At 42.9% G+C, this 16,097-nt stretch overlaps 1 protein-coding gene across 1 annotated transcript in view; it reads left to right on the top strand.

The window, feature by feature from the left end:
• The window catches only part of LOC113018657 (phospholipid-transporting ATPase ABCA1), a 181,231-nt gene that overhangs the window by 126,277 nt on the left and 38,857 nt on the right, over window positions 1-16,097 (top strand). The window contains exons 38-41 of the mRNA XM_080290303.1: window positions 1,012-1,156; window positions 6,602-6,725; window positions 9,837-9,966; window positions 10,365-10,485. Coding sequence (XP_080146429.1) covers window positions 1,012-1,156; window positions 6,602-6,725; window positions 9,837-9,966; window positions 10,365-10,485 — 520 coding nt within the window. The remainder of the gene's footprint in view (window positions 1-1,011; window positions 1,157-6,601; window positions 6,726-9,836; window positions 9,967-10,364; window positions 10,486-16,097) is intronic.

The raw sequence follows: 16,097 nt of genomic DNA on the forward strand, positions 1-16,097 counted from the left end.
TTAGAGATCAACCACAGAAAGAACTGACGTTTATGCCACTAATCTTTAATTCATATCTCCAATTCAATCCAGTGCGTTTATTACAACGTATTTTATACATTTTTTGCAATAGTTTGTACTTTGTGTAATACTTATACTACGTCCATTGAAAGATGCACCAGTGCACACAAATAAGTTAGTAATACTAGTCATTGGAAGTAACACACACCAAACCCTAAGCCTAACTATGATCACGTCCTAATCCCCAACCCTGACCCTGACCCTAACCACATCGGTCGGCTTTTTCCACCCTGCAAACCTATGACATCGTAACATTGATGATGATTGGTCACTTGCAATGTTGCAACTGGACCAACATTGGTTTTGATGATCCAGGAAGAACACCACCGCAGGGATATCAGATACAGCTATGGCACATAGTGAAGGAGACATGCTGTGTAGCTTAGCTCGTACAAACAGGTCTGTGTGCTTCTCAGAGTGAGGCTGCAGTCTGTTTCCAAAGATTCCTAATCTAAAAAGAACTGAATCAGAAAGTTACACATACGCCTCTGAAGTAGGTCAAACTGAAACTCCAGCACTTGAGTAAATGTAATGAGATCAAAACGTGTTACTTTCAAATTACATTCAAAGGTCTGGTTATATGACAGGGGTTTGCACCGTGGCACCACAACACCAGTGCCTCACTTGATCTGCTTGTGATACCGAGCTTGAACCGCTGACTGCCGAGCGTGGGCAGCATTCAGTTGGCAGTGCTTTCATGGGTCACTTACTGAAAATGCAAATGATCAGAGGAGGCCATCAAATGGCACAGCTGACCTGGTAATCCGCATTTGTGAATCGAAAATAGCAAGGATTCAGTAGCTGCTAGCATGATATTTGCCGTTATACAAATTGCCCTCGGAGAGTTTAACGAGCATGGATCGCACTGGAGATCACCTTTGTTATTTTAATTTCTATATTTTATATTTTGTAACACTGTTTTACTTTGTTTTGTGTGTTTTTTTTTTTAAGCTGGGCTATCACGCCCATGATGTACCCGTTCTCCTTCATCTTCAGCGTGCCCAGCACAGCTTACGTGGTGCTGACCTGCATCAACCTCTTCATTGGTATTAACAGCAGCGTGGCCACCTTTATCATGGAGCTCTTCGATGATGATGTAAGTGTCACCCTCACCACACGCTCACACGCTCACACACGCATACAGAGTCTGTGCAGACGGAAAAGTAGGAGACACACATGCATGCATGCACATTTTTAACGCGACAGGCGGCACACTTCCTGTGAAACAGCAGGCGCAGACTTTCAGGCTCCATAAAAATGATATTTATGCAGAAGCTATAGCTGCGGATGGCTAATTGACTTGAATCATAGATAAACGCTCAGTGTTTTTCCATTTTTTTCTCCAAAGCAAAGGCTTTCACGCGCGTGGGTGGGGTGTGTGCCCACCTGGTATAACTTTTAATATATTTCCTTTATCCTCTCGAGGATTTTTCAAAGGAATTATTTTGCCTATTCTTTTTAATGTTAAATCGTTTGCTGAGAATTGGGTCTTCAGAGAACTTTGCTCATCCATCTTTCAGCAAGTGTTCATTTTAACTGCAAGCTGCTCCAGTCTCAGTGGAATGAAAAGACAAAGACACCAAAAACGAGCTAAATAAGAAATACAGAGCTCGGTTTGGAGAGAGACAGACTGTCAGTCATTGTACTGTTTTATTAGAATTTAAATCAATTACGTAAAAAAGAAAATATCTGAATACGCAATGTGTGCAAGCAGCCAGGACTCAGACAGAACAATCTCAAGTTTTTTAAACGATTTCTCTACTTTTCTGACATCTTTCTCGTTTGTTCTCTGATCTGAATACGTCCAAACACATTTGCAGCCTTAATTGTTATTTGCACGATTCCCACGCATCGCCCGCTCTCTCATTTGGTTTTTTCCCACCTCACCACGTATTTTTAGCCTCGTGCTGATCAGTCATCCCTTGTCAACAGACACAAGAGCACGGTGCGGTGCCGAGCTGCGTTTGCATCTGACGCTTCATCAGAATGTCTCCCACATCCCCGATCTGCCACTTCAGACGCAGCGTAATGTCGTCTCAAAGACTCTTGCCTCTGCGCGGTCTGCCCCCTCCGACACGCCTGCCTGCGACTTGATCTTCTGGCGCCCGCTCCGTGATGGCATGGGATGTTTCCTGTCTCCTAACGAGGCGGCCTCATTTGCATCGTGATTTCATTATCGCCGACATTCATCATCAATTTGTATTTTTCACGAGCGCGTCTCTCCTCTAAGAAAGTCACTGTGGTCATTTTGTTGTGTCTGCATTCTCTTTATTTATTGATGCGACGTTAGCGGAGCGTATTACTCATAAAGGGCGCCATTCCCGATAATTTAATGGACAGCGCTTTGCCCACGGGCCGGTGTAAAGGGACGGATTTACTGCCCATTTCGCTCGATTGAGGCATTAGGAGCAGCGTGTTTCTCTGAGACTCGATGGGGACGGAGGTCCGAGATAATTCTGCTAATCTGACCCGATTTCGCCGCCGATAAGAGTCTGACGGGTCAACATCAATCAACTCACATGTTACAGCTCTCCAGGTTTCCATGTCTCCCCCAGTTCAGAGCTGATATCTCCCCGGAACAGACTCTTCACAAACTAGCTAGCGCAGATATGACAGTGCCCCGACGTGCTCCAGTTCAACAGAAACGGCAGATCCTGCACATGACAGCTCTATCCAGCCTTCTCCTCTCGCAGCTTCTGCGATTTCAAAGCTGCGCCTCATCACTTTCAGGCTCCTCTGCGGCGGCGGCGGCGATATTTAAACAGTGTCGCTCAAAAGCAAAGCTTCCGGCTTTCAGTCTGTTTTCTCTTTTCAAGCACTGGGTGAATCTAGATCCCTTTTGGGCATAGCACCATTTTTCCAGGGGGAGAAAATGGGAAGAAGGGAAAAAAAATAAGAGTAGCAGAGTGGGAAAGCAGCGCTGCAGTGTTATAGACTTGGTGCCCTAGTTTTGTCTTGAGACCAATGGGAGATTTTCTTTCCCTCAGGACTGTCCAACTCCCTGTGGATTGCATCAATCCCAGCCTGCCTTGTACGCTTGAAGCGCTGTCTGAGTCAATACTTCCACCACGTGCCTCTAAGAGATAACCGCAGGCACCCATAGATTTTTCCAGGATAAATGTATCGGTGTGGCGGCGTGGCCAGGTACCGCTTACCTCATGTAGTGTAATTGGAGTACATTGTTTTAAGTCCAGAAGAATTTATCGACGCTGTGTTTAAAACAGGCAAAGGTTTAATGTAGTCGATTGCTCACGACAGAACTCCTACAGTATCTCAAAACCACAGGAATATCATCTCTTGAAAAATGTCTTCCCCAGCTGTTTGAGCCATACATCCTCTGCTTGTCTGCTTTCATTGTGATTCGCAGCATTATGAATGAAGCCACGCTGTGGGAATAAGCACGTGTAGGGATATGGGTCAGATAAGCACAGCGCAGACAATACCACCTTTAAAAACCATTTGAAAATGATTTATGGGCACATAGCGCAAACACAAGGGGGGAAATTGTCCGGCGTTTTATCTTCTTCGACAAAGAACCTCTTAGATCTCCTTGATGAACACCCAGTCAGGAGGAGATATGTTATTTCATGTATCGATCTCAAATTAGGTCTCGCTGCTTTTTGCATTCCTCTGCCAGATGGATGGGCTGCTCTCTGCCAAGGTCATAGCTGTTGTTTATTTATTTGACTTTCTTATCTCTGTTTAGGCTTAGTGTTGAATGTAAAGAATAGAGGTGCCTTTAGCAAATCCCCCGATGCTTGCATTTGAGTGGTTACATACATTGTGAACATCCTGGGGGATAAAAATATGTTTGCAAACGCCAAGAAAAGAACGTTAGTTTCAACTTTGAGGGTAAACTTGTTTTCTGCTACAGCAAATTGTTGCAGTAAAGTATATCTTTCCTCCATATACTGTCAGTAAAGGCAATCAAGTAATTGGCTAAAGAGAAAATACTAATACGCAAATATAAATTAGTGATTTAAATGATACCATTTAACCATTTTTCTCCTTAGTAAGCAGGGTTCAAGTGTTCAAAAAAATGTAACCAGTAACAAGATGCACCAATTTTTGTTGAATATGCATTGTTATTGCAGCTCTTCTTACCCTCCTGTCCTCAAGCAAATGTATAAGTGTAGATAAAAGAAATGATGAATTGCTGCTGAACATCTAAAGACGTCTAAAGGTTTGCGTCGACATCGTGATCAATGAGACCTTTTCATCACGGTCTTGGATCTGCCCGAGAGAACTAGGCCAGCAAACACTTATTGTAGTGTGTAAGTTTGTAAGTTGGATTGTTGCTCGTCATTTCTTGTTGCGAGAATTATTATACAGTAAAAATCTTAGAGTGTTTTATTACTATTCCATTTTATTTTTATCAATGACAAGGACCTTTCATACAAAGTATCCCCATATAGTCATGGGAAAAAGAAAAGTACACCTATGGTTGTAGATATCCTTTGCGACACATTTTCACTCTGTTGTAGATTCGATTGGAATCTTTGTCCTGCTAAATGATCCAGTTTCAGCCAAGCTTTTGCAGACCGATGGTCTCACATTTGGAAGACATTTGTTTTGCAGTCCTGTGGCTGTAAAACAAGCCCAAATCATCACCCCTCCACCACCGTGCTTCACAGTTTATTCCCCCTCAGTCTCCATTAAGCAGTAATTGGAGAGCCAAACCTCTAAACTCATATAGAAGCAGTGAGGGTGGAGTTTTTGTTAAATGATGAATGGCTGTGTATATGTCATGTTTTGTAGTTCATCCGAGGTTGCATTTGCATGATTTTAAGCCCTGATACATCAAACCTTAGAACTGACACAGAGTGTACTTTCTCTTTAGCATGGCCGCAGATCTTTAGCTATATTTGGAGCTACTGTACACTAGTATCTTTGTCCCCTTTGTGATCAGATTTGTTCCTGGCTCCAATGATCACAGGGATAAGGAGAAGCAGTGAAAGCAAGAGTGCAAAAGCTAGATAGGATCAGTAATACATCTGTCTGCTGAATATGGAAGCAGCATGTGGTTAGCTTAGTATGAAGGCAGGAAGGAGCTAGCTTGAGGACGCCTGTAAGTTACTAAAGCAAGGCAGATATACAGCAGCAGCACCATATGTATTCTTAATGTGCACAGGCTAAATGTGCCCCCACACCTCCTTGGGAGAAAACAAAGTCTTGTCAACAGTTTTATTTATTTATTTATTTTCTTTGTCTGCCTTTCCCCCTCGATCACGGTCTCACTCCCCACCTGCTAATATCTGACAGAGTATGTTGTCTTATTTAAAAAGTGTCATGTTTTACTTGCATTTACACAATAAGCTGACATCCAGTAAAAGTGCAGACTGAAATATCTTTAAATCTGGCTTTTTATTAAGGCTGGCAGACTCATAAGGCCTCACACTCGCATTGTAACTGCCAATTGAAAGCTTAGTCACTGAAACTAATTTCACAGAGCTGTTACACGCATGCATGAATAAATTCTGTGACAATAATGGCCATCATTTGGAAATCTTGCACACAGCTTTAACAAATCGCACCTCTGCTGCCGCCCCACCCAATCTCGCAGGCTCGCCCAGAAAACAGAAATGATGAATTTGTAGTCTCTATCCATGTATGCAAGAGCTTTGAAGACTATGCAGCAATAGAGCACTATGCATAATGCATGAACTCGGTTGTGAAGCCACAGTAATATGTTGCCCTTTTGCTCTGCCTTCTCCTGTTTTACCCCCTCTCCTGTACTTCCTTCCTCGCTTGTGCCAGTCCGTTACAGCCTGGTCCGCTGTGTCTTAATTGAATTAATTGTTGCTTTTGTACTTTATTAAGCTGTCAGTGTTCTAACCACCGGCAGGTCAACTGTGGAGAGAAAGGAACTGTACAATTTGAGAAAGGAAAAAAAGTTGTTTTGTGGAAATACGCTGTCAAGATAAGACTTTATTTCTGCCTATGCCTTGTGAAACACTGAAACAATATGCTTTGGGTTTGTGTTTCTGTCTTTTTGTTGTTGTGGTGGTATGCTTTATCAGAAGAACCAAAAGAAGACAGAGTACCTGTGCTTTTCTTCCTCCCACCTGTGACTCTTTGGTGTCTGGGTGTTTCCTTTAGCTTTAGTTATGATTTTAAGGATGAGCATCTGCTTCCCTGAGCATCAACTCATCTGTTTGTGTTTGCACATACTGAGCTCTACTGTACGTGCTCCTCCCCAGAGATCACACGGTACGTTCCCTTACGTCTCCTAAATTCCAGCATCGAGAAGGTAGATGAACCTTGATGCACCGAGTTCCCTCAGCATGCTATTTGGTGCACCGCAATACACCCGCGCTCAGCGTGCAAGCACAGCGCAGGATGTTTGCTAATTATGTGCACTTCCATCAGGGAGCTTCAAGCTATTTTCCAAAGCTCTCACTCTGGCTCTGCTGATTCAGGCCTAGAATTGTCAACATATTGAGCTTGTAACTGTGCAATTCCCAGTCAGGGTTTAAATATCCAAAACGTCCTCGTGCCACTAATGTGTATCCTGTGTGTCTGTGTGCATTTTTCTCAACAGAATATCACCCACATCAACAACATAGTGAAGCAGGTGCTGCTGATATTCCCACACTTCTGTCTGGGCAGAGGGCTGATTGACATGGCCAAGAACCAGGCAACGGCCACACTCTTCAGCAACTTTGGTGAGAGGATGATATCATAGTATGGAATACAGAAAGGACTAAACTGTTTCACACAGTAGTGCTAGATTTTAAGATGTGAAATGGGTTCGTGTGTTTTTGGACAGTGACACCACAGTGGTCAATGAAGATGTGATTGAAGGCCAGACGTTCAGGTTTAATTCAAGGGGTTCGGCAAAGGTACTGCATTAACAGTTCGGGAATCATATTTTTATGCAGTCCCTGATTTTTAGCGGCTTAAATTTCATTGTCTTGTGAGGCCTTTTCCCTAGAACTCTAATATGAGGTCCAAAGGGACATAGATGTAAATAAGGGAGGCCATCATTAGGCTGAAACCCCCCCAAAATCCAGCAGAAACACCACAAGGCCCGAAAGACCACAGAAGAAAGTGGATGATCTTTCCATAGTTAAGAAAATTCCCTTCACAAGATCCAGCTAAGTTGAGACCACTCTCAACGAGCTAGGTATGCAATCGTCAAAGTCTACAATCAAGATGCAAACCACTGGTTACACTCGATTGATTGATTAATTAATTGGGGGAAAAAATCCTTTGGACAAATGAAAACAAAATGAATGCGAATGAGGATAATGCGAAGAGAAAACAATAAAGAGAGGAAAGAGCAGCTGACGAGCCGTAGCATACTGTATCATCTGTTAAACGTGGAGGGAACACATGGGCTGAAGTGCACAGGGCTGTACTCTCTGCTCAGATTCAGCCAAATGCTGCAAAACTGCTTCTCAGTGCAAATGGACCAAAACCAACCCGAGAGTTTCACACAGAACAAATGGGATGTTCTTAAGTAGAAAAGTCATTCACTGGATCCCAACCCAACAGAGCATACTGTTTTAGTTACTGAAGGTAAACGTGAATGCAGCAAAGAGCTGCAAACCAGCAGCAACTGAAGGCGGCTGCAGTAAAGGCCTTAGCAGAGCTTCTCAAGGGAGGACACACAGCATGAGTTTGAGACTCAGTATGGAAAGCATTTTCATTGAAATATTAAAAAAAATCTTTATATTTGAAAAGATGCTAGCTTGTACAATTAATTTTGAGGCTCTGAAAATGGGGGATTATGTCTAAAAATGACAGTTAACATAAATTTTTTGCAAAACCCACCAAATTAAATCTGAAAGCCGGCGCTTCAATCACATCTTATTTGATTTAAAATCCACTGTGATGGCGTACGGAGGCAAAATGACAGAAATTTTGTCCAAGTTAGTGCAAAGTACCCTTAGATTACATCCGGTTAGATTCATTTGGCTCTGAATGGATGTCATCTAAGGGTACTTTGCATAGTAAGCTCAATACTTTACAGCATTTCAGCGAGAGAGAGAAAAAGCATCAGTCTCCTCTTTGGGAAACGCTTGGCAGACATTCCTTTTTAACGGGATAAAATCTGAACCAGACTCAGGTCGGGGCAGCTGTCTTGCCTCCACATGTTGGGGTGAGAGGAGAGCAGAGTGAGAAAAGATGAGTGTTGGGGAAATAACAGGCAATAAACACTGGGCAGGTTGGTAGGGCCAATAACCGCAGATCAGAAACACGAAGACCGTATCTGCAGAAAGGTGAAGGAGAGGGAGCACAGGGAGGGGGAAAAAGACCACAACAGAATAAAAACACAAGTTAGTGACATGTACAGGTAATGCATGGGCAGAGAAAGCTAGCTCAGCGTGTAAAGCGGATTAGCAAAAAAAGAAGAAGAAAAAAAGAGCGCTGGTATATTTATAAAACCCTTTAAAACATGCTTATCTCACCCCGGTGCCTCAAAGTGCCACCGATTTTACCAGACTCGGTTTCCTCTCACTCAGCAGTCAGCTGCAGCACCTAATTTATCACAGCGGACCGCTTGTATAAATTTCCATCCTGCTCTCCTATACTTTGTGCCTCTTAAAATATTTAGAGCAACTTGCGCCGCAGATTTCTTCCATTTTACTTGCAAACCTCGCCGTTGTCTTTTAGTAAACAACAACAAACGCAACTGCACCGCGTGCTGCTCTGAAAACAGCCAGAATAAATGTTCTGTGGATCTTTGCAACGAAACATTTGCATAACCCGTTTCTGCATCACAGTCGCCCACCACACTGCTCTGTTCTCTGTTACACTGGCAAATGACTGGAGCCTTTAAGTTATTGGAATACCATAAAATATTGCTAGAAATGTACACGCCATCCAAAAATATAATAATAATAATAGCCCACAAAGGAGCATTTATATGGCCCTGTGTCTCGTATTCCACCCGTTTCTCCACTGATACGATGCTATTTCGTTCTAAACGTTAGTTCTCCAATATTTGACCAGAAACGCACCTCCCTAGTGTCCACTACAGCTGCACACTCTGCATGAGTTAAATTTAGACAGGATAGGGAAAAAAACAGTGTAATGGTGCTTGTGGAGGTGGAGCCGGTATTGAGGAGGTCATCAAGAAGCAAAGAGGCACATGCAAGAGGAAAAAGGGGTCTTATCTGTGGAGAGATGGAGCAGGAAATAGCGGTTTGAGGAATCATTTGCGGCGGCGGTTGGAGAGAAGGAAGAGAAAAGCAATCACAACTTAAAAAGGCTAGTGTGGAAAGGGGCTATTTACCCGAGAATGAGACTGAAAGCTCTTTTCGTTTTTCTTGTCTCCTTTGCACCCCCCACCCCCGCCCCACCCTTGGCCTAAAGGGCTGTAGAAGCCGTGAGGGAGAGGGAAAGAGAGCAGATATGATAATGGTTAGAGTGCTGGGCTGTCAACGGTTTACTTTACTTGCATGTTCATTAGCCAAAAAATACAAATATGGCTTCAACATGAAAAGTACAGGATGTCAGCAATTTCTTCCCATGACATAGGTGACAGCATTTATTTTTTTTATTATTATGCAAAGGCTAAGTGGCTTTTTAAACTGCCGCCTTTCACCAACAAATGCGTCTCAGCAACACCAGCGTCTGACAAAGACACATTTGGCTGTCCGTGAACGAAAACACATCTGCTTATTTCCCTTTTGTTTTGACAGCGTGTCCGTTAACTCATCCTCGGGGCTCGCTGTTAAGGGTTGGAAGTTACTGTGACGTGACACGTGGAAATAATCTGTGTAATTACCTGCTTTTCTCCTGTGTGCGTCTGCTAATTTTCTTATCAGGGGAGGACCGTTTCAAGAACCCGCTGAGCTGGGAAATGGTGGGCAAGAACCTTTGTGCCATGTCCATCCAGGGAATTGTCATGTTTGCCGTTACAATCCTCATCCAGTATAAATTCTTCTGCAAACCAAGGTGACTGTAAGAAACTTTAAAACAAAAAAACAAAAAGAAAAAAACAACTCTTCCTTGTGTTTTGTCAGATAAACAAATTCTCTCCTGTTCGCAGCTGTTAGGATTAGTAATACGCTCTATATTGACTTTATATGAAACATCTGTTGCTCTGCAAATGTGTTTTACCAAATTCAAACCAATTATGTCTTTCTTTCTTTTTTTCCACTCTTTTTTTGTAGTGTTTTGTACTCTAAAAGCGAGGTTGCCATAGGAACTAATGCCCGTGGCTTCATCTATTTATGAAAATTGCAGAGATTGTTTCATTGAGCTTAAACTTTGACCAACATAATTTGTCACGCGAGTTCGTGTTAATTTTAATGAAGGGTATTATGCCAACTGTGTTTGACTCTCTCTGCTAGACTTATTTCAGGGAAGTGGCTGCCTGCGGAGGAAGAGGATATCGATGTTGCCAGGGAACGAAGGCGGGTGTATGAAGGCGAAGCCCGGAGCGACCTTCTGAGGATCTGTGACCTCACTAAGGTATCCAGCTTTGGTGCTTTATACATTTTCAGTGAGGTTTTTTCCATTCTGTTCTTGCTCGTACTTGATTTAATTTTGTTCCATCGCCTCTTTGTAAAAAGTGTAATTGTGTTTAAGCCTCATCTTACCAACTGGGGCCTGTATTTTTTTTTCTTTTTGTAATATCTGAGTTGTTTTTTTTTAAATTGTTCCAATATTTTATCACTTTTGGCAGTCAGTTTGTTCCCCACAAATTTACCCCGCCATGGAGGTTATGTTTTCAGTGTTTGCATGTCATTATTCTGCCTGAAAACATGATAACTTGAAAGGTTTTGAATGAATTCTGATAAAACTTTGTAGGGGTGGAGAGTGGGGTCGTTTTAACAGCCCATTCAAATTTGCCCGACATCCACCGATGTCTTCAAGGTCAACTTAACAATTTATTGGTAGAAAATTAACAAAAAGCCTTAAAAATGAGAAACTATGAGTCTTACAAGTGTGCTGTGTTAACCTATAGAAAGTCATGTATAAAGATTCAAAAGTCACGTCACCTGTGACCTCTGATCCTTCCTTCAAGGTCAAAAGATTAATTTGAAGGTCACAGTGGCAATAATGCTTGATCGAGCTATTGAAAACTGTTTCTTACTGCCATTGTTGCATTGACAACATGCAGGCATACAGGGAATGAGGACCAATGACCTCTTTTTCAAAGTCAAATAAGGTCAAACTGTCTTAAAATGTCTTTTATCTTTAAACCTGCTTAAAATCCTCTTGCCTTGTAAAGGTAACGTTTAGTAAATATGATGTCACATTTGAGATGCAGCTGGATCTACTGTATCTGAGAAAGTTGACCTCTGCCACTGATTCTGTTCATAATATTTATGGACAGAATATCTAGGCGCAGCCAAGAAACTCTAGGTGGAGGGCGAAGAGTTTGGGTATCTTGTCTCTGCTTTTTACAGATGATGTGCTTCTTTTGGCTTCATCGAACCGTGATCTCCAGCAGCCTGCACTGAGGCTGTTTGCAGCCAAGAGTGAAGCAGGTGGGATGAGAATTAGCAACTCTAAGTTCAGGGCCGTGGTTCTTAGCTGGAAAAGAGTAGAGTGGCCGCTCTGGGTCAGGAATGAGTTGCTGCCCCAAGTGATGGAGTTTGTCTTGTGCTTTGTTCGTGAGTGGGGAGAGTGGTGTGGGAGATTGGCAGACAGACTGGTGCCGTCTTGGCAGTGATGCTGATATTGTACTGGCCTGTTTTGGTGAAGAGTGAGCTAACCGTGACGGTGAAGCTGTCAATTTACCAATGAAGCTTCATTCCTACCCTCACCTGTGGCCGTGGGCTCTGAGTAGTGACCGAATGAATGAGATCGTGGATTTCAGCAGCGGAAGCAAGTTTCCTCGGGAGGGCATCTGGGCTCGGCCTTACAGGAGCTCGGTCATTCAGAGCAGAGCCGCTACTCCTCTGCATGAAAAGGATCCAGTTGAGATGGTTTAGCCATCTGACCAGGATGCCTCCTGGGAACCTCCTAGGTGAGGTGTTACAGGCTTGTAACGCAGACCCAGGACCTGCTGGAGAGATTAGATCTCTGGAGTTGCTAGTTTTGTGTTTCAATTATTTTATATTGGGGTCAAAATGAGCTTGGTTGGTTTTACAATAACAGGGTACTCATGAAGATTGTACTTGGGATATTGAGTGCAAAGATTTGAACTGAAATGTTGAATAATAAACTCTCAGAATAATAATAATGATCTCTCTTTTTCCTTATATGTCATTAATTGCATAACTAATAATACTCAAAGAAGAAATTTGGTTTGATGATGGACCTTCATCCTGTAACCTCTCACCTTTTCTTGCAACCTGATAAATTCATGACTCTGCATGTCCTCGGCTTCTTATTTTATGACTTACTGCTATAGATTATGTTAATGTTTACTTTTTTATATGTGGAAAATTGTGTAGTCCACCTACAATACTTTTTGCAACACTCAATACCTATATTTCTGAATCATTATGCATCATTGTACTCAAATACTTTAGTTCACCTGAATATGTGGACGTGTGTGGGCGAAGTTTACTCCCTTCATGTGCTCGAGCAATATTCTTTTCCAGGCCAAATGGGAAAGACAGGTTGGTAGCCTGCAGCTGTGCGCTATCACAAACATCATAAGTGGGCACAAGAACCAAACAAGATTACACTTTTAGAGGTGGAAAGGGTGTGCGCTCCTATGTAGCTCTGGCCCTCCTTCCCTCGGTGTGTGTGAGACTGAGCATACTGTGGCGGTGCGAGCCTCAACACCACCAAGATTAACGTCTCATCCACTGGCAGATGTTCCCTCCCTGCGGGCAGCGTGGCAGCAGGAAGTGTCACCACAGCAGCCTGCTTTGCAGCTCCAGTGCCGACAGCTGGACGATCTAACAGCCTTTTGCTTCTTACCACCTCTCTTCGCTCCTTTACTCCCTCGGTCTGCTCATTCTCACCATACTTAATCTCTCACTCGTTGCTCACGAAACACAGTTGTGCGCCACACTCCCTAGGGTAATTACTGAACAAAACAGTTGGATGGGTAATGTATTACAAATCATCTTCAAAGGCAAAAAAGTTGGGCCGGGTTGTAGGAATGCTAGTTGTTCAGCTAAGAGTTGTAGAGCTAACGTCTTTAAAGTTCTTAAAATCATTGTTGCAAATGTGCCTTTCAAACAGTATGAAAGTATTCACTCGGTTTGGCTGAAATAGTCTGCTGTCGACAAGCACTTCAGTTATTACTCATGTGCACGTTCGCAGTTGACAGCACGTCTACGAGATGAGACACAGTGGCCCATCGCCACACAAACACAGCGGAGCATTGGCAGAAGGCATCAGGATTCTTCCTGCAGTGCCCTCATTGACTCCCTCCACAGCTGTGCCCCATCCATTGGGGGGGTGTAGATAATAAAATGATCAATGAGCACATGGCTTTGGTGGCCATGTGCCACAGGCTGGGTCCTGTCATAAATCTGAGCATGCCTCTGAAGCGATCGACAGGCCATCAATCATCTGTCAGATACCTGCTCCTCCCCTTCCTTATCCTGCTGCACTAAACAGGAGCGTTTTGCTATGCGCCCCACCTGGTAGCCTCCACTTAGCTGCTGCATTAGCGTCGACACCATAATCGATGGAAGTGTGTCCGTCTGTGAGCATTTTCCAGGCCCAGTGCTGTCAGTTTAACCTTCCAGTCACTCACTGAGATGACAGGGAAAGTTTCAAGGAACCTTGTGGCAGCTGTTTGGATTAAGGAGAATGAGTGATGAGTGGCACCTTGGCATACTACAAGTGTGCTAATGTGCTAATGTGTATTGAGGGCATTTAAGTCGTTCAAATGAGACTCCTTTGGCAAGAGCTCTTGGTTTTACATTTAGAGAGGGCGTACATTTGTCTACAAAAACATTTATACATAGATTCAACTGTTCATTAGCCTAAAACCTATTTACCCATTTTTGAGTGATTACCAGACTCGACTTAAGTGATTTTGAGGTTTTTCAGCTTTTTTCCAAAAAGTATATTTTCTGGCAGTTTTCCCTTTCTTAAATTTCATCTTAAAAGGCAAACTAGAGCCTGCTTGTGACTCCATTTGCATCGTGTTAATAATTTAAATTTTTTAGACTCACACCAGTTAATCAGGCATGGCAGTAACTCAGTGCCTTTAAGTCTGTGTAGGTTCTCAGTCATCCAGGTCATTGTAGTCTAAGGCAGTGTTTCCCAACCTTTAGAATAGAATAGAATAGAATAGAATAGCTTTTTATTGTCACTGTTACAGGAACAATGAAAGGCAGTTTGGCATTTCTCCATGTGTGTGAAGTCCACAATAGCTTAAGTATTTACACAATAACAGACAAATTGTACATTTACACAAGAAAGATATGTACAAGTTATATATACACCTGCAAACATACACGCACATACATACATATATGCATCCGTACATACATACACATACATATTTCCACATACATGCTTACATCTATATACATACACATACATGCCATCTAACTAGCAGGTGCATTGAGAGTGTGATCAGTGATATTGCACATTGAGTGGGGGGGGGGGGGGGGGGGGGGGCTTGTTGGAACTATACTAAATAAGGTTGTAATAAATACAGTTTATAGAGTTACAGTTTTAGGAGCCACGGCACATATTTCACATTAGAAAAATCACACCACACACCACCAAACAAACCTGTCACAAAAAGCATGTTGATCATTTTCCCCCTTGCACCAGGTATAGCAGAATTAGTTCGGTTTGTCCCCAGTATACCTTTTTTGCTTTCTTCTGACCACTACTCATGCTAGGGCCTTCATCGGTGTAGGAATTTTCTCCAGGACCCAGGTCAGATTGACTATTGTTTCTTTTCAAATATTTATCTATCAAATATTTATCGCTGCGTTGTCTTCTTCGTCTTTATCATCTCTAGTGGAAGAGAATGTCATTATTCAGCCTGTTACTCAAGCTGATCGCTTAGAGTACTAATCAGGTGGAACCAGATAATCTTCCACAGCACACCTGATCATTTCTCACGGCACACCTATGTGCCGCAGCACAGTGGTTGGGAAACACTGGTCTAAGGAGCTTGGAAAGTAAGCGACTGGACTTCTTTAAGTTACTTGAAGAATTTCACCTCTCATCCGAGAAGCTTCTTCAGTTCTAAAACCAAATGGTGCAGAGTCCCAGGTATTTAAACCCTAGTGGGAGCTGTCCGTTAGGAGAGTCAATGACCCACTATTGGTCATGTGCCTCATCACATAAGACAAGGTGTGAAAAATGGCGTGGGTCATTATCATCATTATTTCAAGTAAAACCATGGTGAGACCTTACCTCACCCTATCACGTGACTTATTGAGACCACCTGACACAAGATGTTAGGGGGTTGAGGCGCAGGGAAGGGATCTTTTTAGGCCTCTTTTACTCCTCTTACAAACCAAGCTCATTACCCTCAGTACCTTTAGGCATGTTGGCGTGGTGAAGACAACCAGCTGAAGTTTCAACATAAGCACGAGAATGGGCAAGAAATGCACTGAGGCTACAATTCACCAAAATTGGACTATAGGAGATTGGAAAAATGTTGTGTAATGGTGTGGGGGATATTTTCTTGGCATGCTTTGGGTCTCTTAGTACCAGTTAAGCATTGTTTAAATGTCGCAGTCAACCTGAATGTTCTTGCTGACCATGTCCAGTGGCGGTCCTAGCCTGTTTGGCGCCCTGGGCGAACACTCCCTCTGCTGCCCCCCGTTTCTCGTTTCGCCTCCTCTACTTTTCTCTTTTTTCTAAACTGAGCACCTGATGGCTTTGAACTTTTTTGTCCATCTTCCATTGGTTTTAATTTTGCACTGCAGTATGAACACCCATCCCCCAACCCGAGGATCACCACAACATAACCTAACAGACCTACACCTTAGTTCACAGATTGACCCTGTCTAAGGTGTATTTCTGGGATTTCACACAACCCAGGATTCAAATCATGAATATATAATGGGCTTGGATTTACAACATTATGAATGAAATGTGCTCTATTTGGAAGCAGCCACCCCCCTCCCCTTTCGACGGGTTGTGTGTGAGACTTTAAATCATCAAACTGTAAATTATAAATTTTAAATTGTTATTGA

The sequence above is a fragment of the Astatotilapia calliptera genome, chromosome 3, assembly GCF_964374335.1.
Source record: "Astatotilapia calliptera chromosome 3, fAstCal68.1, whole genome shotgun sequence".
NCBI classification, from domain to species: domain Eukaryota; kingdom Metazoa; phylum Chordata; class Actinopteri; order Cichliformes; family Cichlidae; genus Astatotilapia; species Astatotilapia calliptera.